The sequence below is a fragment of the Malus domestica genome, chromosome 07 (genome assembly GCF_042453785.1).
Source record: "Malus domestica chromosome 07, GDT2T_hap1".
In the NCBI taxonomy this organism is placed as follows: domain Eukaryota; kingdom Viridiplantae; phylum Streptophyta; class Magnoliopsida; order Rosales; family Rosaceae; genus Malus; species Malus domestica.
The window spans coordinates 6,766,241-6,790,330 of record NC_091667.1 but is presented as its reverse complement, the minus strand read 5'-3'; the positions used below and the strand labels follow the sequence as shown (position 1 = coordinate 6,790,330).

The 24,090-nt window shown below is 38.4% G+C and overlaps 1 protein-coding gene and 1 long non-coding RNA gene across 3 annotated transcripts; one reads left to right on the top strand and one right to left on the bottom strand.

Annotated features, from left to right (window-relative positions):
• Nucleotides 1-1,026: 1,026 nt before the first annotated feature.
• Nucleotides 1,027-16,052, top strand: LOC139197541 (uncharacterized). Its single transcript, XR_011583005.1, has 2 exons — nucleotides 1,027-1,454; nucleotides 15,754-16,052. It is a non-coding gene; the product is annotated as an uncharacterized lncRNA (long non-coding RNA).
• On the bottom strand, nucleotides 4,400-22,346 carry LOC103438856 (pyruvate kinase 1, cytosolic-like). 2 transcript variants are annotated; one of them, XM_070825196.1, is made up of 17 exons: nucleotides 22,263-22,346; nucleotides 21,304-21,460; nucleotides 20,681-20,777; nucleotides 20,265-20,362; nucleotides 19,904-20,059; nucleotides 19,024-19,101; nucleotides 18,200-18,331; nucleotides 17,424-17,504; nucleotides 17,104-17,175; nucleotides 16,761-16,850; nucleotides 16,186-16,330; nucleotides 15,846-15,934; nucleotides 6,534-6,629; nucleotides 6,303-6,370; nucleotides 5,593-5,692; nucleotides 5,103-5,162; nucleotides 4,400-4,754 (listed from the first exon to the last, which is right to left on the bottom strand). In XM_070825196.1, exons 2-17 carry the CDS (start codon nucleotides 21,370-21,372, stop codon nucleotides 4,602-4,604), a joined length of 1,584 nt encoding a protein of 527 aa, XP_070681297.1. In that variant the 5' UTR covers nucleotides 21,373-21,460; nucleotides 22,263-22,346; the 3' UTR covers nucleotides 4,400-4,601. The 2 variants fall into 2 exon arrangements, with proteins under 2 accessions (XP_070681297.1, XP_028961238.1); XM_029105405.2 differs by lacking the exon at nucleotides 22,263-22,346 and having other exon boundaries at nucleotides 21,304-21,481.
• Between the last annotated feature and the right edge of the window lie 1,744 nt (nucleotides 22,347-24,090).

The following is a 24,090-nucleotide window of genomic DNA, read 5'->3' as shown; positions in this document are numbered from 1 at the left end:
TCTTTATTAATTTAATTTGCCTTTCAAATTCGGATTTTTCACCCATCCTGGATTCAGGACGTAATAGACAAGAACTAATAAACGCAATTGGATTAACATTGCTATATTTGATTATCCAGATAATGGATGCATAGACGAATATCAAAATCATACGTTTTAAACTTTTATTTATTTAAGAAAAATATTATTATTATTATTATAAATAGTGTTGCTTTTTTTTTCCTCAAAACACCACATGAATATTTTTAATTTGGCCAAATTTTTTTCGTGATCCTTGTGGTGATACCTTACTTTTAAATAGACCTCAGACATTTGTGGTGAAACAGCTATTAATTGTAATCATGTGATGAAATTCGTTATCAATCATAGTCCAAATTGGATTTTTCCTTATTCTTCTAACATTTGTAGGGCCAAAATTGTTATTTTCGTTTTTATTAATTCTATCAACCAATCATAAAATGTCATATGGACAATAAAAGAATAAATAAACAATAAAATTACAAGGTTCATCTTATCAGACTTTCTCATTTCAAGTGATCCAAGTGTCCAAATTCAAGATTTAAAAAAATCACAAAGTACCTCACTGTGTTTAGGTTAGAATATAAGTTATTATGCAAACATTGAATTTAGTTTCATCTTAAGAATAACAGTGGTGGACAGGATGGATAAGGTTATGCGAGAGAGAGAGGAGGGAAGGTGGTGAGTGGTCGCTGTGGTTGTGGCTTACAAAGGTAGGGATTGGGGAGGGTTTTTTTTTTTTTTTTCCCTTCTAATGTTTTTTGTTGATTATAAAAAAGTGGAATTATCAAAATGAAATGACCTTTTTACCCCTGCACGAGGATTAGATTTTGATAGAAATTTCTATTTGGACTACGATTGATAACGAATTACACCACAGGGTTAAGAAGATTAACACTTTTTTCTCCACAATAATCGATTTAAAAGTGGTGCCTCACCGCAGGATGAAGAAAAAAATTTAGCCTTTTAATTTTTAATTTTTAAATTTAAACGAGGATGGAGGACGTTCTGGAGTAAGAAAAAGAGAGAAAATATAATAAAAGCTGCGTTTACAACATCTCATGAACATCGCCACTCTGCTCGTTTTCTCCGCCGTTTACACTCCAAACCCACATTCAGAATCGCCCTTTCTCTCCCAAAAAATGGCAGAAAACACAGAGATTGTAATCAAAGAAGACGACCCAAAAGGACCCAAAAACTTGTTCTCACTCTTCCCCAAGTTCAAGCTTCAACTCCCCTTCCTGAAGCAAGAACCAGAAGCGGCAAGCGTCGTTGTTGCAGAGGAGCCAAGGAAACCAGAAGAAGGAACTGAAAGTAAGACGCCGAAGCCGGTCTTTATGAGCTTCCCGAAAGCGCAATTGGTGGCTCCTCCGCCTGTGGCGGTTGAGTGCGAAGAGCCCATAACGAAGACTTCCAATCCTATTATACTCTGGCAGGCATGGCTTTTTTACCCTGGTTTATTTTATTTTGTTGATTTTTTTACATGAAATTTTACTAATTTGTTGTATATGAAATCTGGGTTTTCATTCATGATTGCATGTGAGTTGGTTGCTTGCATCCTCGTATTTGAACTTGGAATTTTTCGTGATGAAACTTGAATTTAATATGAAGAAAAAAAATGGATACGTCTTGATTTATGCTGGTCGTTTGAATTTTTGATTACCAGAAACATAAATTGGATAGGAACGGGACTGAGTGTAGGAGTTTAGCTTCATAAAAGGGTTTTTCGGGTGTATGCAACTTTCGATTCACAACCCTTTATCAAGTTTCCATTGCTGCACCAAGAAAGGGCAAGGGAAGTCCGATGAAGGGTTTTTAGTTTTGTTTGTACACTGCCTACAATCATCCTGTTGTTTGTTTGTTCACACGGTTTTTTCTCGAAACACAAATTTGTAGTAATTACTCACATGATGGTCTGGTGAGGCCTAGAGATTACAACTAGCTGCTTGTGAGAGAGAGGCCTTTATATGTGTTTTACTGGTTAAGCAGATGTAGCTTAGTGAATGGGTATGGCATTTTGAAGGAGGGCTACTATTGCAAGGTGAAGAGATCATTTTACATAGCAGTGGATTGATTCGAGCTTGTGTTCTTCATCTTGAGGGACTCCGAAAAGGATTTCAAAAGATTAACGTGGACTTTCTTTTGAAGATTGGTGACAACACAGTCATCTCCACTTGAATAATGATCATTTTAGCTCAGTGGTTGTGAGACCCTGTGTTTTTTTTAGTTTACTCTAGTGCTTACCATTGGAAGCTATAGCTTAGACGTGGCTTGAGGTAGTTTTATGTCCATATATAGTGATAATTAGGAAATGAATGAACTGCTTGTAAGCAGTCTTGCAGCTGGACTCGGCCAGCGGGATTTCAAGGTGCTTATCGTGCAACACTTCGGCGTGACAGTGCACAAAGTGTCTTGATTCCCTTGGTCGTACCCAGTGCACAAGGCTCCCGCTTTACGCAGGGTCTTGATTCCCTTGGTATAGTTGGAAAATATGAGGAGGGAAAGTTGTCATGGAGATTTAGGTGGGCAGTTTAATCTGGCACAGATATAAGTTGACTAAATCTACTTGATGGCTAATAGGTGAGATAACAATATCAGTCATAAACGCTATAGTAGTGGTGGATTGAGATATTTTACCAAGATCTTGAATGATTTGACTTGTGTTGATTGTTGAACTGGCATTTCAGTGTCGTATCAAACGCAGTTAAATAAGTCCTGGTCGACTATTTTGCTTATAAGGCAGCAAGACTTGGAACATCAGTTTGGTAGGGATTTGATAATTGTGAGCATTGCTGAATCTTTGCATCTAAAAGCTTCCACTAGTTGTAATGATTTTCAAATTTTGCACCGATGGTTAAGATGCATATTTCATTGTTGTATCAAGAAAAACCATGCTTTAAATAACAATAAATAAATAAATATAAAATACAACCCATTCTATTAAATATCAAAAAAATTAAAATAAAACACATAAGAAATTAAAATAAACGCCATGCTTTAAATAACACAATAAAACACAACTCATGCCTTTAAATACCCAAAAAATTAAAATAAAACAAAAAAGAAAAGACACTCGGTAGAGTCGAACCCAATTTCATGGTACATGGACTATGAATAAGATGTGGAGGACAATTGAGCCATGTGTAGAATTTGGCATATCATTGCAAATTCGAATAGATATATACATACTGCTCACATCCCGGCCCGGACCCCATCACATCTCGAGCTCGACTCCGTCGTAGCACGATATTATTCGCTTTGGCCCCGACCACACCCTCACGGTTTTGTTTCTGGGAGCTCACACGAGAACTTCACAGTGAGTCACCCATCATGGGATTGCTCTCTCGTGAACTCGCTTAATTTCAGAGTTTCAATGGAACCCAAACCCAGTAAGTTCCTAAAATGCCTCATGCTAAGAAGATATGAGAATATACATATAAGGCTTACATGATCCACTCCCGTGGGATGTCACACATACAATTAATATAAAATGGGAGGCCCTTCTTGATGGGTGGCCTTGGATTTTTTATTGCTTTTGCTGTTAAATCATCGATCATACCCTTACATATCCTATAAAAAGAATTCTAACCCTCACTTCAAAGAGAACCTCTCCTTCCAAACCCTAGCCACTTTACCCTTTCAAAGGCAACAAACCTCTTGTCTTTTACAATGCAACCTACACTTACATAGTGGAAACGGAAACTATGGACATAATCCCATCTCAAGGTGAACCACGATATGTTATTGTGTTTTTTGCGCCTGTGTGATTTGTGGTTGAGATTAAGTTGGTCCAAGATTAATTTAATTTTGTGCATCAACCATATCAAATCCAAAGGTAAATGAGCATATATTCTTTAGTCACCAAATGATCTCGAGAACTTTTTCTGTAATGTAAAAATAATCACTTTGAAAAAAACTGCAAATCATCTATGAAATAAAGCAATTTGGCGCTTGATAAACTATTAAAACTGATGCGAGTGTAATAACCAGTTTTTAAGCGTGACAAAAAATAAACCGTGGGTGTGCATAATGAAGGAAATGGAAATGACAATGAAATGTTATTTCAAATATTTTTTTTATTTTTATAAGAACTATTTAGTACTACGATCTAGTGGTATTTATTTTCATTTGTAAGTGAGAGGTCTTAGATTTGATTCTAACCAAAGACGAATTTGAACCACATTATTGTTAGCCAATTATGAAGCTTAACTCACTCCCTCACCCCCGTAGATAGCATCGTTTATTCAAAATAAAATAAAAATAAAAATCTTTATACGAAAATACAACGAGATAGTTCTCTGTTTGGGTAGGAAAGATGGAGGAGCAACAATTTACAGTAAAGAAAATACAACGAGATAGTTCTCTGTTTGGATAGGAAAGATGGAGGAGCAACAATTTACAGTAATTTCCCTTAAAAAGTTTTGAGGTACTTCAACTACAAAAACTCAGAAATTCAATCCAGGGTTTCTTACAACTAACACGCACATTTGCTTATTTTCGGGAAAGAGGGCAAGGTACAGGCCATGGAGAACTTACCAGTAAAACTCGTAAACATATACGCAAAAGAAGTTGCAATTTTTATATCAATCTTCAAGCTCCATGATCTTGATCACAGAAGTATCGCCAATTTTTTGGCAAATGACCACACGGTCATGTGATTTTACGACACCAGTGGCCTTGCCATGGTCCAAAGCGATTTTAAGAATCGACTCATTTGTTGCAACGGTTATTTCAGCCTGCAGGGGCGAAAGGGCAGATAAGAAAAAGAAACGTCTCAGTCTGATACAATGGGTAGTCAAGCATGCAAAAGAATACGCATCATGTGATGAACTGAAGTTAATCCACGTCTATAACCGACTCGGGTCCCTAAATGTAGCCTCCCCTTCTCCTTTCCTACCATTTTCAGAGATCTACTTATCTAGAATATCGAAAAACTTCCAACTATATTCATTAGGGCAGCATTCAAGGTGAACGGGAAACCCAAATCAACCAATTTTAACGAAAGGAAAGATCTGGGAAACCCTGTGATTATTATATGCATTATGCATAGCTTTCTCCAATGCAATCATCAGGATATATCTTACTGGATGTCGAGGATCCGCTAGCATGGGAAAAATGCCTCTAACAATGAGCGATTGCCTTGCCTGCCGGATATCATCACAAGAAAAAGATGGATATTATGAGCATCAAATTCAGTTGGAGAATGTAAATCATAAAGAATAGTATGATTGTCTGCTAATCATTCTTCTCAATTTTAAATCTTGAGTTTATAAGCGATATATGTTAAAGTTAGAGCGATATATGTTAAAGTTAGAGCATCCAAACCAAAATTAATTGGCACTCGGCATATAGACTGTAGAGGTTCAAGATATCAAGATATGATCTACTTTCATGCATGTTTGAGTGGGACAAAGGAAGAAAGAAAACATTCAACAAAGTAACTGCTCCAGGATTATGTCCCAACTGGATAAAACCATTAGCACACAAATTCTAGCATCTAGCTTCCTACTTGGAAAAATAAACTTGCTAGTGCATAAAAAGTTAAAACCAAAGATGATCAGTTCAGTAAGAAACCTCAAAAGCACCAGAAAATGTCCATCGGAGTTGATTTGTCTTGACCCGAGGAATGACAACAGAAAGCACAGGCATTGTTGGTCTGTACTTTGCAATCAACCTACACTAATGCCCAAATAACAAAACCGGTATATACACAAGAGTGAACATAACAATTACAAAAATATTTGTATCTAACATCGTAAACCATCAAAGACTTATTTTTATGTTTTACAATTAAAGTACATCTAACTGAACTTCAATCAGGAAACTAAAATTTTACATAAAACCAAGAAACATTAGCCTTACCCACTTCCTAAAGGCCAGTTTGATAACCATTTTTAGTTTCTTGTTTTCACTTTTTGTGCTTGAGATATGAGGAATCTATATGGGGGAAAAGGAGGGAAGATGAAGAAGGGTGTTGGAAGAAAGGGGAGGAAATAAAGAATAAATTAAAACAAAATCTTGAAAGTGAAATCAACTTATAATAGTTTTTGGGTTTTGAATTTTACTTTTCAACATTTTGTGTGCCTTTCCTTAAACATTCCTTCAACATTTCTTCCACCATCCTTCCTCAACTATTCTAATCCCTCATTTGTCCCATGTATTTTCCCTCTATCTCTAACACAAAAATGAGAACTAAAAACTAGCAAAATGGTAATTAAACGGGCCCTAAGAATTTGATTTTATAAATACACATGAAGAGAGAAGAAGAGATAAGAGAGAATCACCTTGCAGCTCTTCCAGATGTAGTGAAGCAAATAATTACAGAGGCCTTCACCTTGATGGCTGCACGTACCTAGGAAAGATAAATTATATTATAATATTTTCCTGTTGTAGCAAAATAAAGGGCATCCTTCATGCATGATTCTGTTAGCAGCATCTCTTCAGGGAACAGGCCAATGGTATAATAAAAAGAAGGAGAAAAAATAAAATGGAAAATACTGAAAGCACAAAACTACCGCAGAGGAAGCAATAGATTCCAAGTGGGTCATTGGTTCTCCAACATATTTGACAGCCCTCTTAAAATACAAATCTTGATTGAAAACTTTCTCCGCCTGTCGACAGTAATTTGATAAAAGAAAATTTCCATTATTACAAGATATAAAGGAACTGTTTTAATAAATGTGGAAATGAACTCAGAACTTTCCCTTGTCATTTTACTTTAATTTATAATATTTTTTTGATAAACCATTGCTACGAAACATACATCCTAATAATAAGAACAAAGAATTGTCCCACCCCCACCCTCCAAAACTGACTGACCACAAAACAAAAGGATCACACATTCTAATATGAGTCGTGTGACTATAGCCAAGACCAATGAATCACTCTTAAGTATCAAGAAAGAGACAATGTTTTGAAATAATATCCGGACTAACAAAACACATATTTCTATAGCCACTTCGAACAGTTGAAGCTCAAATGAGAGGGAGTGAACAGAATAGCCATGAACATTTTCCAATTTATAAATATTATATACAATTAGTACTACAATTCCACCGGAATATGTTGATGCAGAATCATATTTCCTGTTTTATTTTATTTTCTTGTTTTCTTTCTTTCCTAACTCCGCCGTGTAAGTTTATCTTACATTGCCGGTCCCAAGCCCAGATAAAGGAGGAGGGGGAGGGCGTCAGGTAGTCGACAGCCGGCACTCCATGATCACGTCGAATCCTTATGAAAATGAATCCAGAACGAAATCGCGCTAAAGCTAGGGCGTCACCCGTAAGTGGCGCGCTGTGTGGCCTGAGCACAGTGATAAATGAGTAAGGGTCGCTGTATCTCCATCGGCACCCGGATACAGTGTTAAATGAGCAAGGGGGCTATAGAAACTTCTTTTCGAACGACTCCACTCAAAGTTGTTTGGGAGCATATGTTCCTATCAACTTTACACAGGACACACAAAAGAAGTACTTTGATCCTATTAGACGGGGAAGGGTGAAGAAGCTAGGACAGAAGGGTAAAGTTCAAGAGAGCAAAATGCGTTTAGGAACGTGGAATATAGGAACCTTGATGGGAAAATCTATGGAAGTAGTAGAAGTTATGGTGAGGAGAAGGATAAATATTATGTGCCTACAAGAAACTAAGTGGGTTGGTCGTAAGGCAAAGGATCTAGAAAACTCAGGGTTTAAACTATGGTATTCGGGCACAAATAGAACGAGAAACGGTGTTGGCATCATCGTGGACAAGACCTTGACACAAGATGTTGTAGATGTCAAGAGGGTAGGAGATAGAATCATGGCAATCAAGATTGTAATAGGACAAGAACTTATCAATGTGATTAGTGCGTACGCACCTCAAGTAGGGTTGGATACGAGTTCGAAGGAGAAATTTTGGGAAGACCTTGGAGACTTGGTGCAAGGAATTGCTCAGACGGAGAAGTTATTTATAGGAGGAGATTTAAATGGACACGTGGGCAGGGAGACAGCCAACTATGGAGGTTTTCATGGTGGCCATGGTTTTGGGGAGAGAAACGAGGATGGGGAAGCTATCTTGGATTTTGCAATGGCATATGATCTCTTCTTAGCCAACACCTTCTTTAAGAAGAGAGAAGAACATGTGATCACCTACAAGAGTGGGTCGTCAAAAACACAAATAGATTTTCTTCTAATGAGGAAAGGGGATCGTATAACTTGTAAGGATTGCAAAGTTATACCAGGAGAGAGCGTGACTAATCAACATCGCTTGTTGGTGAATGATGTACATATCAAAAGAGTGAGAAAAAAGAACAAGACTTGGAAGTGCCCAAGGACTAGATGGTGGAATCTAAAAGAAGAAAAACAAGCCATTTTCAAAGAGAAAGTAATCACCCAGTGTGTGTGGGATAGAGAGGGGGAAGCTAACCAAATGTGGGATTCCATGGCTAGTTGTATCCGAAAAGTAGCAAAAGAGGTATTAGGAGAGTCCAAGGGCTTTGCCTCACACCAAAAGGAATCTTGGTGGTGGAATGAGGAGGTACAAGCAAAGGTGAAGGCTAAGAAGGAATGTTGTAAAGCCTTATACAAGGATAGGACCGATGAAAATGGTGAAAGGTATAGAAAAGCGAAGCAAGAGGCGAAGAAAGTTGTGAGAGAAGCTAAGTTAGCGGCTTATGACGATATGTATAAGCGACTAGATACCAAAGAAGGAGAGTTGGATATCTATAAACTAGCTAGAGCAAGGGAAAAGAAGACAAAGGACCTAAACCAAGTGAGGTGCATCAAGGATGAGGATGGAAAGGTTCTTGCTACAGAGAACGCGGTTAAAGACAGATGAAAAGGTTATTTTCATAATCTTTTCAATGAAGGACATGAAAGGAGTGCTTCTTTAGGGGAGTTGAGTAACTCAGAAGAGTGTAGAAACTACTCTTTTTATCGTAGAATCCGGAAGGAAGAAGTGGGTGTAGCTTTGAAGAAGATGAAGCATAGAAAAGCAGTAGGCCCAGACGATATACCAATCGAAGTGTGGAAAGTTTTGGGAGAAACAGGTATAACATGGCTCACTGACCTTTTCAATAGGATTTTGAAAACGAAGAAGATGCCGAATGAGTGGCGAATGAGCACTTTGGTGCCTATCTACAAGAATAAGGGCAATGTACAAAATTGCATGAACTATAGGGGAATTAAGCTCATGAGTCATACAATGAAGCTCTGGGAGAGAGTCATTGAGCATAGATTGAGGCAAGAGACACGGGTTTCGGACAACCAATTCGGGTTCATGCTAGGGCGCTCAACCATGGAGGCAATCTATCTCTTACGAAGATTGATGGAAAGATATAGAGATGGGAAAAAGGATTTACACATGGTCTTTATAGATTTGGAAAAAGCGTATGATAGGGTCCCAAGAGACATTCTTTGGAGGATTTTAGAGAAGAAAGGAGTACGAGTAGCATATATCCAAGCTATACAGGATATGTATGAAGGAGCAAAGACTGCCGTAAGAACTCATGAAGGACAAACCGAAAGCTTTCCCATAACTGTAGGATTACATCAAGGCTCATCCTTAAGTCCTTACCTTTTTGCGTTGGTAATGGATGAGTTAACAGGACATATTCAAGGTGATATTCCTTGGTGTATGCTTTTCGCAGACGATATAGTGTTGATAGATGAAACTCAGGAAGGGGTAAATGCAAAGCTTAACCTTTGGAGAGAAGTGTTGGAATCTAAAGGTCTTCGCCTAAGCCGATCAAAGACAGAATATATGGAGTGCAAGTTCAGTGCAAATGGAGGCCAAAACGAGTTAGGGGTGAGGATCGGAGATCAAGAAATACCAAAGAGCGACCGTTTTCGTTACCTAGGATCTATCTTGCAAAAGAACGGAGAATTAGATGGAGATCTCAACCATAGAATACAAGCTGGATGGATGAAGTGGAAGAGTGCATCCGGCGTGTTGTGTGACCGCCGTATGCCACTGAAGCTCAAGGGAAAATTTTATAGGACGGCAATAAGGCCGGCGATGCTGTATGGCACAGAATGTTGGGCGGTGAAGCATCAACACGTACACAAAATGGGTGTAGCGGAGATGAGGATGCTTCGTTGGATGTGTGGGCACACGAGAAAGGATAAGATTAGGAATGAGGATATCCGGGGTAAAGTAGGAGTAGCCGAAATTGAAGGAAAGATGAGAGAAAATCGGTTACGGTGGTTTGGACATGTGCAAAGAAGGCATACTGACGCTCCGATTAGAAGATGCGACTATGGGACAGAGGTTCAGGGCCGAAGGGGCAGAGGAAGACCTAGGAAAACTTTGGAAGAGACCCTAAGAAAAGACTTAGAGTACTTGGATCTAACGGAGGACATGACACAGGACAGAACACAATGGCGTTCTAAGATTCATATAGCCGATCCCACTCAGTGACTTGGATTTTCCAAGTCTCCAATCGAGAAGTTTTCCTCACTCAGGAAATTAAGGGAACACTACCTCAACCTATATGCTCCACTCACAAAGCTTCAACATACAAGCTTCAACAAAAGAAAATTCAAAGAACTTAGCGAAGAAGGCTTTGGTGTATTTAACACAATACGTTGAAATGAAGGAAAGCTTATTTATTGATATCCCCGATAAGTTACAAATATGTACATATACTTGAGTCAAAATAAACAAACAAGAGGGAGCCTTCACAAAGGTTGCTTAGGAGAAGTCTCAGCAGTCGGTAAAGCCCCAGAAAGAGAAGGCACCGGAGGGGGATCATTCGGAGCCTCAGTACTGGACAAAACCCTAGAAGGATGAGGCATCAGAGATTGATCATTTGGAGCTTCATTACGCGGTACAGCCCCAGAAGACGAAGGCAATAAATGCCTTTGGAACAAACCCACAAATCTCTGATGATCAAGTAAAACCTGACCATCAGATTCCTTCATCTGGTCAAGCTTCCTCTTCATGTTTGTAGCATAGTCATGTGCGAGCCGGTGCAACTGTTTATTCTCATGCTTGAGCCCTCTAATCTCCTGTTTGAGACTCATCACTTCAGCCGCCAATGATTCAACTTGGCGGGTTCGAGCAAATAGGCGTTGGGCCATATTAGACACAGAACCTGCACACTGAACACTGAGAGCCAGAGAATCCTTAACAGACAACTCATCAGACCGTTTGGAAAGTAGTATGTTATCTTTGGGAGTGAGAAGGTTCCTGGCCACTACCGCAGCGGTCATATCATTCTTCATCACGGAATCCCCAACGGTAAGAGGACCAGTAGGGGAGACGAAGGATGGGCGCCATATGTTGTCTGGAGAAGGCGGGGCTGCCTCTTCAACAAGGTTCAAGTCAAAACAACGGTCGGAGGGGCCAGACATTTTCAAAGGTGTTGAAGAGAGAAGAGGTCGGACAAATCAAGATCTTAGAAGTGCAAGAATGGAGCTTCTACTGGTGGATAATCAAGTGTGCTTTGGAACTTAATGTCAGCCCCTATAAAAATCTGCACTCGACGAAGCTTCAGAAATCGAAGAGGCGCCTGCTCAGAAATCGAAGAGGCGTTTGCTTTCTCAAAAGCTGGGCTGCTCAGAGACCACGAGGGTCGATCTCAGAAATCGAAGAGGTGTTTGCTTTCTCAAAAGCTGGGCTGCTCAAAGACCACAAAGGCCGATCTCAGAAATCGAAGAGGCTTGCTTTCTCAAAAGCTGGGCTGCTCAGAGACCACGAGGGCCGATTTCAGAAATCGAAGAGGCACCTACTTTTCCAGCCTTGTCAGCACCTGTCACACGCACACTCAGCTTTGCGGAAATTATGGGCATTCTGTCGAAGATTTCTGGCGAAGTAGAAAGCACATGAATCGTACTGTTCAATCACCCACTTCCCACACGCAACAGTAGCTCATGGGTACCACAGATAACTTTGCCAAAGTTCTCTGACAAAGTTGAGACACGTGAAGCTTGCAGCTCCCACTACATCGCTCTGACCAAGAAGGGTAAAAGAATTGCAAAGAAACAACACTAACAAAGTTTAGACACAAATTTTGAAGGTCTAGCTACCATATTATTACCCACAAGGGTAAAGGAACAGTACCACTGCTGGATAATTGGAAAGTCCCGGTGTGTCAACCTCTGTGCTTCGTGGCAAGGTAGACTAGCAAACATGCCCAACCTTTACTCACATTCGAGAAAACACTCCTAACAAGATTGCTTGCTCCAAAATCGAAGAGGCACCGCCCTCCGAATCTCGAGAGCCAGACTCCCAACATGATTACTTTCTCAAAAATCGAAGAGAGGGTAAAGGAACAGTACCACTGCTGGATATTTGGAAAGTCCCTATGTGTCAACCTTTGTGCTTCGTGGCAAGGTAGACTAGCAAACATGCCCAACCTTTACTCACATTCGAGAAAACACTCCCAACAAGATTGCTTGCTCCAAAATCGAAGAGGCACCGCCCTCCGAATCTCGAGAGCCAGACTTCCAACATGATTACTTTCTCAAAATCGAAGAGAGGGTAAAGGAACAGTACCACTGCTGGATAATTGGAAAGTCCCTGTGTGTCAACCTCTGTGCTTCGTGGCAAGGTAGACTAGCAAACATGCCCAACCTTACTCACATTCGAGAAAACACTCCCAACAAGATTGCTTGCTCCAAAATGGAAGAGGCACGGCCCTCCGAATCTCGAGAGCCAGACTCCCAACATGATTACTTTCTCAAAAATCGAAGAGACACCGCTCTCCGAATCTCGAGAGCCAGACCCCCGACAGGTCTGTAATCTTCACACGCAACATCAGCTTTCCAGATACCACAAACCACTTTTTCAAAGTGCTCTGACAGAGTTAAAACATGTGAAGCTGGCAGCTCCCACTACCGTGCTATAACCAAGCAGGGTAAAGGAATAACATTATTACTTGATGTTGGGGAGACTCCTATATATGTCGACTTCCATCCCTAACGGACAGGCAGACCTGCAAAAATGCTCAACCCTTTCTCTTATCTGAGAGGGCACTCCCAACAAAGCCTTTCGAAATATTCAGCTTTCTTTCCCCCCGATAATACCTCTGTAAACAAGCTATACTAGAGCAAGAATATCTCATATCATCAGGGTTAAAAGCAAGAGTATCGCATATCATGCTTTTTCCCTGTCTTTTCCTTTGGCCTTGTTCTTACCTGCAAGACAAGGAGAAAGAGAGCAATCAGTCAGCACTTGGAATCAAGCTTCCAGCCAGGAACTGACTGCCTGGAACCCCTTACCTGATTACTTACCTGGCATTGCTCTCGAGTACTCATCTTCAACATCTTATGCTTCCAGGGAAGATACCGCATCTGCCTAAGGAACAGATAGGGCAAGTGAGAAGGATACAAGGAAGCATGTGGAGACAAGCGTAACAGCACACGTGCCGATACATCCACTACTCTATCAAAAGCAAAAGTATCCCATATCAGCAAGGTCGAACGTACTCTAGATTTGATGGACTTGTTTTGACCCTCAAATTCTTCAGTCGGCCTTATACTCTGGAGGAAACCAGAAAACCCTCCAGCTCAGTTCAAGAATAAGCCTGTGGAAAGTTACTTCTTCAAAAGCAAAAGTATCCCATATCATCTCTCCTCATTTTTCTTCTCTTTATCCTTCATGCTGCCTGCAAGATAGGGAGAATGTGAACAATCAGCCGGAGCTCTGATTGCTTACCTTGTCTGTCACCTCTTTCAGCAGATCCCCCAGCTCGGCGACTTGGGGGACTCCTACTACATGGTTTGTATCTCGCTTGACCAAGCATGAAACTACAAGTAAGCTTCAAGTGAAATTGATACATTACCTTGTGCATCTCCACCAGTTACAGATACCACCCCTGGATGGAGGAAGAGTACTTCCAGAGAAGATGCCACATCTACCTATGAGACAGATAAGGCAAGTCAAGACGATACCACACTCCGGTACTTAGAAGTTTCGTGGCTACGAGATCATTCTCCCACAATATTTCCTAATGTCATTTGTACTAAATCATTCACTTGTACTCACTAAAGGAGAGCTTGAACCTATGTACTTGTGTAAACCCTTCACAATTAATGAGAACTCCTCTATTCCGTGGACGTAGCCAATCTGGGTGAACCACGTACATCTTGTGTTTGCTTTCCTATCTCTATCCATTTACATACTTATCCACACTAATGACCGGAGCAATCTAGCGAAGATCACAAAAAGTGACCGTTTTCGCTACCTAGGATCTATCTTGCAAGAGAACGGAGAATTAGATGGAGATCTCAACCATAGAATACAAGCTGGATGGATGAAGTGTAAGAGTGCATCCGGCGTGTTGTGTGACCGTCGTAGGCCACTGAAGCTCAAGGGAAAATTTTATAGGACGGCAATAAGGCCAGCGATGTTGTATGGCACAGAATGTTGGGCGGTGAAGCATCAACGTACACAAAATGGGTGTAGCGGAGATGAGGATGCTTCGTGGGATGTATGGGCACACGAGAAATGATAAGATTGGGAATTAGGATATCCGAGGTAAAGTAGGAGTAGCCAAAATTGAAGGAAATATGAGAGAAAATCGGTTCCGGTGGTTTGGACATGTGCAAAGAAGGCCTACTGACGCTCCGGTTCGAAAATGTGACTACGGGACAGAGGTTCGGGGCCGAAGGAGTAGAGGAAGACCTAGGAAAACTTTGGAAGAGACCCTAAGAAAAGACTTGAGTACTTGGATCTAACGGAGGACATGACACAAATGAGCGCAATGGCGTTCTAGGATTCATATAGCCGACCCCACTTAGTGGGAAAAGGCTTTGTTGTTGTTGTTTTCTTTCTTTCCTGTTGCTATCAGGGTTGGGATTACTCCCCTAATTGTCGTAGGGCTAGGTTATTATAAATATGTGCTTTGTAAGTAATTCAAATTAGACAGACTTGAATGATTGATTAAACAAATCTTTTCCCTCAGTAATCTTCTTCTAAATTCTCCTCGACATATCTTTTTTTGTCTTCTAAATTCTAATTCTAAATTCTGGTATTTGGTTCTACATCAAATATACTCCTAGCCCTTAGCTTTAGGAATGGGTAGCGTCTATGCTAGAAACCATCAAATTCTAGATCAGAAACGATAAGACCACAGAACATAAACAATGCTCAGTGTGCTAATATAAGTCAGTTCTGAATCTTCAGAGAACCACAAAACCAAAGCTGAAATATTAAGAATTCTCAGAGAGAAGAATGAAAAAAATATAAAGGAATGGTCCGATATAAGAATAAAGGGAGTTTCTAAAATGCACATCAACATATGGCAAACACACCCTCAGAAATGAGAAAACTAATAGGATGGAAAAACAATGCTACTTCAATACTAGCTTTGGAGGTGCACGTCCATAAAAGTCTCTACTGTTGTAGGACAATCACAAGAGAATTGAAGAAAACAGATATATGGGCTCACTCCAACCTTTGGCACTGCACCAAAGGTATATTTTAATCACTCCAATAGAGAAATTAGAAAACTTTTGGCATCACAGTCAGAAGATCGCAAGAACTTCTTTCACCGTAAACTTTCAAAGCTCACAAAGTAACTCATGTACAGAACCATTGGCACATGAATCATTGAAAAGACTCAAATAAAACACTTAAATGGCAGCAGATATATTCATGATGCCTCATGTGATATATAAGATTCCAAACCAAGGATCCTAAAATACATGTGCCAAATGCATTTATTGCATAATAGATATAAATAATCTGAATCATGTGGTTTTTAGTAATTGAATGGGCTTATTTATTATAATTTGAATCGGGCTCCGCCATCATCAGGAAAACACAGGGATGCAACAGCCAAAAGATTACTCGCTTTTTCAGAAGAGAGAGAGAGAGAGAGCTTTATTACAATACAGAAATGGAGTTACCTCAGAGCAAATCTTTCCAACAATGGAGATCGTCTCAACAGGGTACAAACCGCGCAGGGTCTCTGCACCTAGAAGAATTGCATCACTTCCTGCACAAATAGAATTGAGAAGTGGGTAAATAATTACACAGGTCGTACTTGTACATCCTATGATAACATTCACTTGTTACTTGTTTAATAATGCTCAAGCAACAAGAGTATTACAATACTAATGATATTTACTAACACTAACAGAGCAACAATCCATGCAATGACATGGACATGAAAGAATAAATGAGATGGTGGAACCCGCCAAAGGTAACAGAAAGGAGCATATTTCATGTCAAAAGACAGAAGTTTACCATCCAGTACAGCGTTGGCAACATCAGTTGCTTCAGCACGAGTAGGTCTTAAGTTGTCGGTCATACTGTCCACAACCCGAGTCACCACTGCTGGCTTTCCAGCCATGTTGCACTTGTAAACAGCAGCTTTTTGAAATAAAAATACCTGGAAGATCAAAGTAGGGTCTTTACAAGAATATTCAAGCCTCATTATAAAAAATAACCTCCAACTAAAAGTATATAGATACACATCCATCGAAGCATGGAAATTGGATACAACACACACACTAAAAAAACATTTGGTTCCCAATCCTCATTACTGTAAGTACCCCCCCCCCCCTCCCCCCCCAAAAAACAGCTTTCAGGTCACCATCAGAGGAAATCGACATTTGATAAGTCACTATTTAATTATCATAACAGAATATAACTTGTGCAGGTACACCCAACTGATGACGCCACATACAAGACATGGTTCTCACTTAAGTCATACCAATACGGTATATCAGGAAGACTGTTTGACAATGACTTACTCATTACTTTTGTGGCCATGTGCAGATGATGTAAATACATAAAAGAACATGACTACCAAAGTGTACCTTCTCTGGTGGGAGATCTATCCCCAGAATTCCACGAGAGACGATAATACCATCAGCTTCTTGCAAAATTTCATCAAAATGATTTAACCCCTACAAAAATAGAAGAGAACCTGTAAGCTAATTCAAATCCAAGCACAAGTATGACATTTGGAAATCTGATCAGTCACACATGATCCTTTCTGCCAAGAATATTCCTTACCACCATTACTGCCTAAATACTGACTACTGAGGGCTCTCCACAAATGTGGAGCCCGCATGTCAAGGTGGTAACCATATCCATAATCCAAGCTGATAGTGATAATATTAGTAAATTTTGTTTTTTGTCCTTTTCAAAGAAACTCACCTCTACATTTTCAATTTTTGCAAAAATCTGAGTTTGGTTGAGGTCGCCTAACTTTGAAAGAAACTCACGGGCCTGCATAACAAGAACAGCCTATTAAAATAGAATAGTAATACTTCCTCAAAAAGAAAAGAATAATAAGGAAAGGGTACTTAGTTTCTCCTTATATTATCAAAAGTATAAGGAAACATAATAATATTACCCAGGGAATTAAGCCCTAAATACGAGTGAACCACATCATAAAGTAGGGATGAACAGGGAGAAAAATTATAATTCACATAACACCAGAACAGACAGGAAATCCTGTCATGAACAGTCCTTACATGGCGAACATCTTCAGCATGACGCGTATATGATAATGAGAGGAAGTCGATGGTGTTACGAACACCCCAAGTGCTTATGATCTGATAAATTATTAAAATGTTAAAACACATTAAATAAGCAATTCACGTAAGAATAAGATCTCCTTTTATAAAAAGTGATTTTTTTATACAGTTTCCTCCAAATTGATTTTAATGAGTTAAACATTACCTCCAAATTCATTTTAATGAATTCAACATTACCTCATGTACCTTCTAAAATGAATTCAACATTACCTCATGTACCTTCTAATTCACTATCAATAAAATTAGAAGGTATACAAGCCATCATTCAGCAACGATGAGTGAAGACACTCAAGGAATGAATCCAGAAAATGAAGAATGACAAACAAACTTGACAAAGTCCATCTCCTCCAAGGTACAGCTCAAAACAAAACACAAACCTCAGTCAAGATTAACTATACTGACTGTTACCTCTCTAGAATACTTTGACAAAAATGTCCAAAAAGAGTTAAAAACTAATCCTACCCCAAAGAAGAAGAAGAAAACCAAGTGTTTCTTACCAACCAAACAATCCACAAACCCACACCACTCTAAACACATCTGATAACCACGTTCAGAATTTCCTTCTGAATTGCAACGCTAAACTTAATGATAAAAGGACAAATTGTAATCCACAAGTTAATGAATCCATGCAGAAGCAGACAATTCAATTTTCAGGGTTGTGGGTGGATCTAATTATGTTAGTATCTAGTACTGTGACTTCAAAAGAAACTAACCTCCTTATCTTTATCGGTAAGTGTAGGCAGATCAATACGAATCTGAGAGACATTCAAAGTATACAATGACCCTGCCAAGGTAGCAGAATTCTTTATGAGACAAACCACATCTTCACCATTCACCTCAGTGACCTGCATTGTAAAACAAAATGTTACAACAACATGTGAATCATTCTCTTTCCTGAGAATATTATATAAAAAGAATGCAGAGGGTAATCTTCAAGAGACATCTGCCAACCGAACGGATGGAGGCTCATAATAAATCTAATGGAAGCAATCGACATACAATAAGGCCATCTGACCATACTGCAGGTAGCAAATTTAGAGTTCCTAGAGGTTTTATTTACATTAAAGTTTTCAGGACCCAGGTCACTCATCAAATAGATAACTTCTGATGATCCCCTATAAATATCATGTATGCATACAATAGTGGACCTTGAGAGACTATAGGTTCCACTGCCAAAGGTTGTATCAAATTTATAGCATTCAGTTATAGCTTTAGTCTGCTACCAGAGCTTCACCTAATTCCCAATCTATGTCTAAAATGTTCAATTAATTTAAAATTTTAAAGTTGAATGTCAGCATTCCTTATCTCTCAGAATCTGGTCCCACTCTTGCGGTTTTTTTTTACAAGATTTCTTTGGAACAGTTGGAAGAGTAACGAATAAAGTGGCTATTACCTTGTTTTCACTTCTAACTGAGTGACAAGGAATACATATCTGACTAGGCAAGGATTTGAAATTAACATGCTTAATTTTGATTCTGAAACCAACTATACTACAACCAACTTCCTAATGGAACTCATATATCTTATATTTCCTTACCTCCAGCCACACAGAAGTAGTTTCACTCCCCGTAAAGAGGTATTGACCAATAAAAATTGTATCTCCCTTCTTCACTGCCTGCAAAGACCAAATTTAACTTAACTCATTGCAGCAATGCCAACATAATGTGAGACATGTTGTAAGATAAATATACAGAACTAATTATAGTCCTTACATGCTTCAAAAATCAAGAGGAGGAAGTCAAATCAAACTATATGAACTGGTTTCTCTAAGACACCATTCCTGAACCTACAAGAGATGAATTGGTTCCTCGAAAATCTCGTGACATGATATGATATGGATGACCTGAACTTCCTTGTCTATATGTACAAGAATTCTACACCAGAAGTAAAGCATCCAAAAAACAGCTAAAGTTCAAGAACTGAAAGAAACAGAAGAAACAGCACAAAATCACATAAGTTTGAAATGGTTTAGTCATTTCATTTTTGTCAAATAAGTAGACGCACATAGTGTTTTGATAAACATAGAAAATCATCGGTACAATCATCAAATGGCTAAGTTATTCCCCATTTGATTATTTTGTCGAATAATTACCCTTGAATGCGATGCAAGTGTGTGGGTGGGAGTGGGGGTTGGTTAGACTTAAAACACGACTGCTCATTGGAAAAACAAACAATGCGTCAAAAGCCCCGTCCCTCATTGATGTCAGAATAAGTCAGTCTCTTTCCAGGTTAGCTGAGTTTGGTAAGTGCAAAAACAGTTACTTCACAGTTCGTCTTCACTCAGAGAAATAGATTGGCACGGCAAAGTTCATCGCTGTAGATCCAATAGAACCAAGGATTCTAATATAGCAAGATATATGTCTTTCATAGAGATAAGCCAGAAAATATTCAGAATGACATCTTTCAATCATACATACCCTTGCCAGGCCACTAAAATTTACGGGTAGTAGATTTGAGGTGGCCTCTTGGTCTTGATCAGGTGTTAGGACAACCAGGGTATCTTCCTGAAGAGATATGGGATGCTCACTTTTATTCACTACCTGCAACTCTGGACCCACTGTGTCTAGCATTACCTGAAAAAAAAAGAAGATTAATAAACCAACTTGTAAGCGTACATATCAAACCTTTACAAGTTAAGGAGATTTAGTGAAAGGAACATAACAAATTAAATAATGCAGATACAAAAGCACAGTTAGTTAAAAGTTGAATTTTAGGATCATTATATACATTTAAATAATTTAAGACAAAATGCAGAGCTCATAAGAATAGCAAGCTTACTGCACACAGTTTATTGGTACTCTTCATTGCAACCTTCAGGTTTCCCAATGTCTCTTGGTGAAACTGAGCATCGCCCCATGAAAAATCAAACCGTGCCACTATATATACATGGAGGGTGGGAAAGGAATTATATACTTCAATTAGTGAAATCAATGGCATATAAAATTCAAAAAGGGAATTGAAATTGAACAGACGGAAAATAGATGAAGGATTTACCAGAAGCAAAACAATCACACAGTATTATCTTCACAGTGAAGAAATTGTACCGCCAAAACAGAGGTACATAAGTCTCAGACGGTGTTTCTTATCCTTTTACTAAAGTATTATAGATGAAGGGAGATAGCAAAAATAAGAAGCTGGCAACTCATAATCAGACAGATGAACATTGAAAATTATGCATAGCAGGTGAGCGATACCAGACATTCCTGCCTTCAAGCAACCGGAGATTGTCTCGACTGATTGTGATTTTGGACCAAGCGTTCCCACAATCCTTGTCATTGCCGGAAAGAATGTCTGTAAGTTCAGAATTCATCAAGGTTAGTCACGCATTCAAGTTCTTTCAAATCACTACGGCCACATATTCACCTAATAACCCACCGAAATTCCGAGAATATTTCGGAAACAATAATATTCTGTTTGATTGCTAAGTAAAGATTTCTCTAATAAGAAATATGACACCCTCCTGATTATCACATTTTCTCATAAACCAAACACATGATAAGAACTAAGATGCAAGAAGGAAATACAGACTCCATCCAAACCCACAAACACAGAGAGTTGATTTATACTTGCTACAATTTAATTTTAAGAAACAGCCAAATAGGTAGTACAAGGAGGAAATCCAGGTGTTGTTTTTTTTTTCCCATCCAATCCTTCACTTTCTCGGGAAACAAACACACTGCAACTTGGTTACTTGCTGAAGAAACAAAAGCAATTAATTGGCTCTCTCTCTCTCTCTTCTCAATCAGAAACTGAAAATTAACTAACTATCCAACTAATTCAAAGAAACGGAAGAGTTAAAGTGATCGGAATTACTCACAGGCTTGGAAGGCTCGAGGATCGAAGCCATCCTGATCGGCTCTTCCAGAAGCAAGTGACTCGAATGCATTTTCGCCGCCGACGAAGAAGAAGAAGAGGAGCAACAACAACTGCAACTGCAACTGCTTGTGGAAAATGTTCTGCTGGGAATGTGCAATCTGAGGGCGTGAGATTTTGATCAGCTTCTTTTGTACGCTCAGTTTTAAATTATTATTTTAACTCTGATTTCTGTGTGCTGAGCTTCCTACAGTCGTACTGTACTGTAATTACTTGTTTATGAGCAGTAATTAGTTAATTACGGCGTCAATTAGTGAAAAACAGGGAAATTTTATTTAAACCTATCTAACCTATTTCTACACCCAACTTACTCTTTGCACCCATTTAATTTTTAATTAAACTATTAATATATTTTTAAACCCAAATTTAATACCTAATATACCCCCATAAACCCAATTCAATATGTGAATTTATTTTTACACCCATCTGATTTTTAAAAGATTGAGAGACAGCCTAAAGGCCTTCCTGGTTCCTTGCCGGCCTCAACAAATTCAACACCTCACTTCTCTAACATCTTTGGAGATATATTCTATTAAAGGGGTGGAGTCTTTGCCATAATGGTTGGGTAGCCCTTACATCCATTGCACAACTGACGATATTGTCTTGCGAGAATCTGATGAATTTACCAAGTCTCCAAGCTATGCAACGCCTCACCAAATTACAATATCTCCTTATTTATGGATGTCATCCCCTTCTAAAGGAAAGATGCAGGAAGGACAACGGCACAGATTGGCAACAAGAAGGAAAACCATGTTAAAATGAAAGAATTAATATCTGCAAGTAAGACCTTTTTGGGTTGCAGACTTTGTATTTGGACTTTTAGTTTGAGCCAATAGTGATGCCATGAAAAAATAGAGAGAAAGATGCAATTCAATAAAAAAAAAGGTGAGCAGGATTTGGTACCTGGGTTCTTCTTCTTTTCTTCTATCTTCTACAAAACGTGAAAGCACTGGGGAAGAAAAGAGACACTGGCTTCATCTTCTTCGGTTTTCTAGGGTTTTAGCTAGTAAGGTTTAATTATAATGTTTGGGTTTATTGATAAATTTAAGTTTTATTATTAATTTCATTTTGTACTTAATAGTAATTATGTAATAGGGTAAAATAGACAATTAACATTCAAAATTTTAAGTTGGGTGTAAAAAGAGGTTGTATGGGTTTAAATAAAATTACCCAAAACGAAATAAGGTTTATTGGTTGGAGAGCCCACGCGTCAGTTAGACAGGAGGACAGACTGGATCGCGTGCTCCATTCGTCAAGCCTTTGTCTCTTGTTTGTGAGATTGCTACCGGTTAAGTTAAATTTGAATCTCATCCGAATCTTCTCCATCCAAAATGAGTGTGATCTCTCTATGATCTCTATGTGGTCTCAATAAATGTCTGATACCTATTAAATTTATGACAATAAAATTAAGAAAAGTTAAGATATTTAATAAGTGTCAGACATTCATTAGGGCCACAAAGAGGCCACACCCATTTTGGGTGCAGAAGATTTGGTCTCTAAACTAATAGGGTGTATTCAATTGAGATTTTGAGATGTTTTAATTCTTTTGATGAATCTAGGGGTACTCAATCAGGATTTTAAATAATTATCTGAAATTCAATGTGTATTTAATCAGGATTTTAAGATAGTTTATTAAAATCCTTATAAATGAGGGTGTATTCAATTAAAATTTTAAAGAAGTTTATAACATTTTAGATGTATTCAATTAGAATTTGAATTACAGAATTTGGAAAAGTTGAGGGATTAGAGGGAATTTGAGAGATTTTGTAGTGTATTTTAAGCATCTACAAATCTCACATCTCCCCATGAGATTTTGAGGGAATTGAATCAAAATTTTACATAGAATCTCTACAAATCAGTTAAACTTCATAAAAATCCATTAAAATTTCTCAAATTCCAAATTGAATACACCCCCTAAGTATGACTCGTATTTTTGTCTTATTAGTTGTGATACAACCGATTAGCATAATAGGAAACTCTCAATCACGATAATGTATTATGGTGTTTATTTTTTTTATTTTTTTTCTAAAAGAGGACCAGTTGGTAACTTTTGAGAGCCAGCAAGACTCACAGAAGCGTTTCAGCATTTCTTGGCCATCATCGTGCAATTTACCAGCTTCAGAAATCAAACCCAAGACATTTTGTGTGAAATACGGATTTATAATTCATCTACAACCATTAGGCGACTCTATGATGTTTGTATCATTGTGTTTATTGAGTTGTCATGACGTCTATGAAGGTGATTATGAACTACATGCTTTCTATTGAAATCAAACTAAATGTGGGACCAGAATTTTTTTTTTCTTTTATTTTCTTTTTTTGGACAAATTTATTTTATTTTCTTTGTAGCCTTGTTAGAATACGAGTTTTAAATATACTTTTTTATTAATTTAATTCGCCTTCCAAATTGGATTAACATTATTATATTCAATTATCCAGATAATGAATGGATAGACGAATATCAAAGTCATACGTTTTAAATTTTTATTTATTTAAGAAAAATATTAGTATTATTATAAGTAGTGTTGAATTTTTTATTTCCTCAAAACACCACATCAATATTTTTAAACTTTAAATTTAGACGAGGTTGGAGGACCATTTGGATTAGATTTTGACAGAAATTTCAATTTGGACTACGATATTGATAACGAACTTCACCACAAGATTAATATTAACACTCTTTTCTTCACAATTGTCGATTTAAAAGTAGTGTCGACGAAGAAAAAAATTT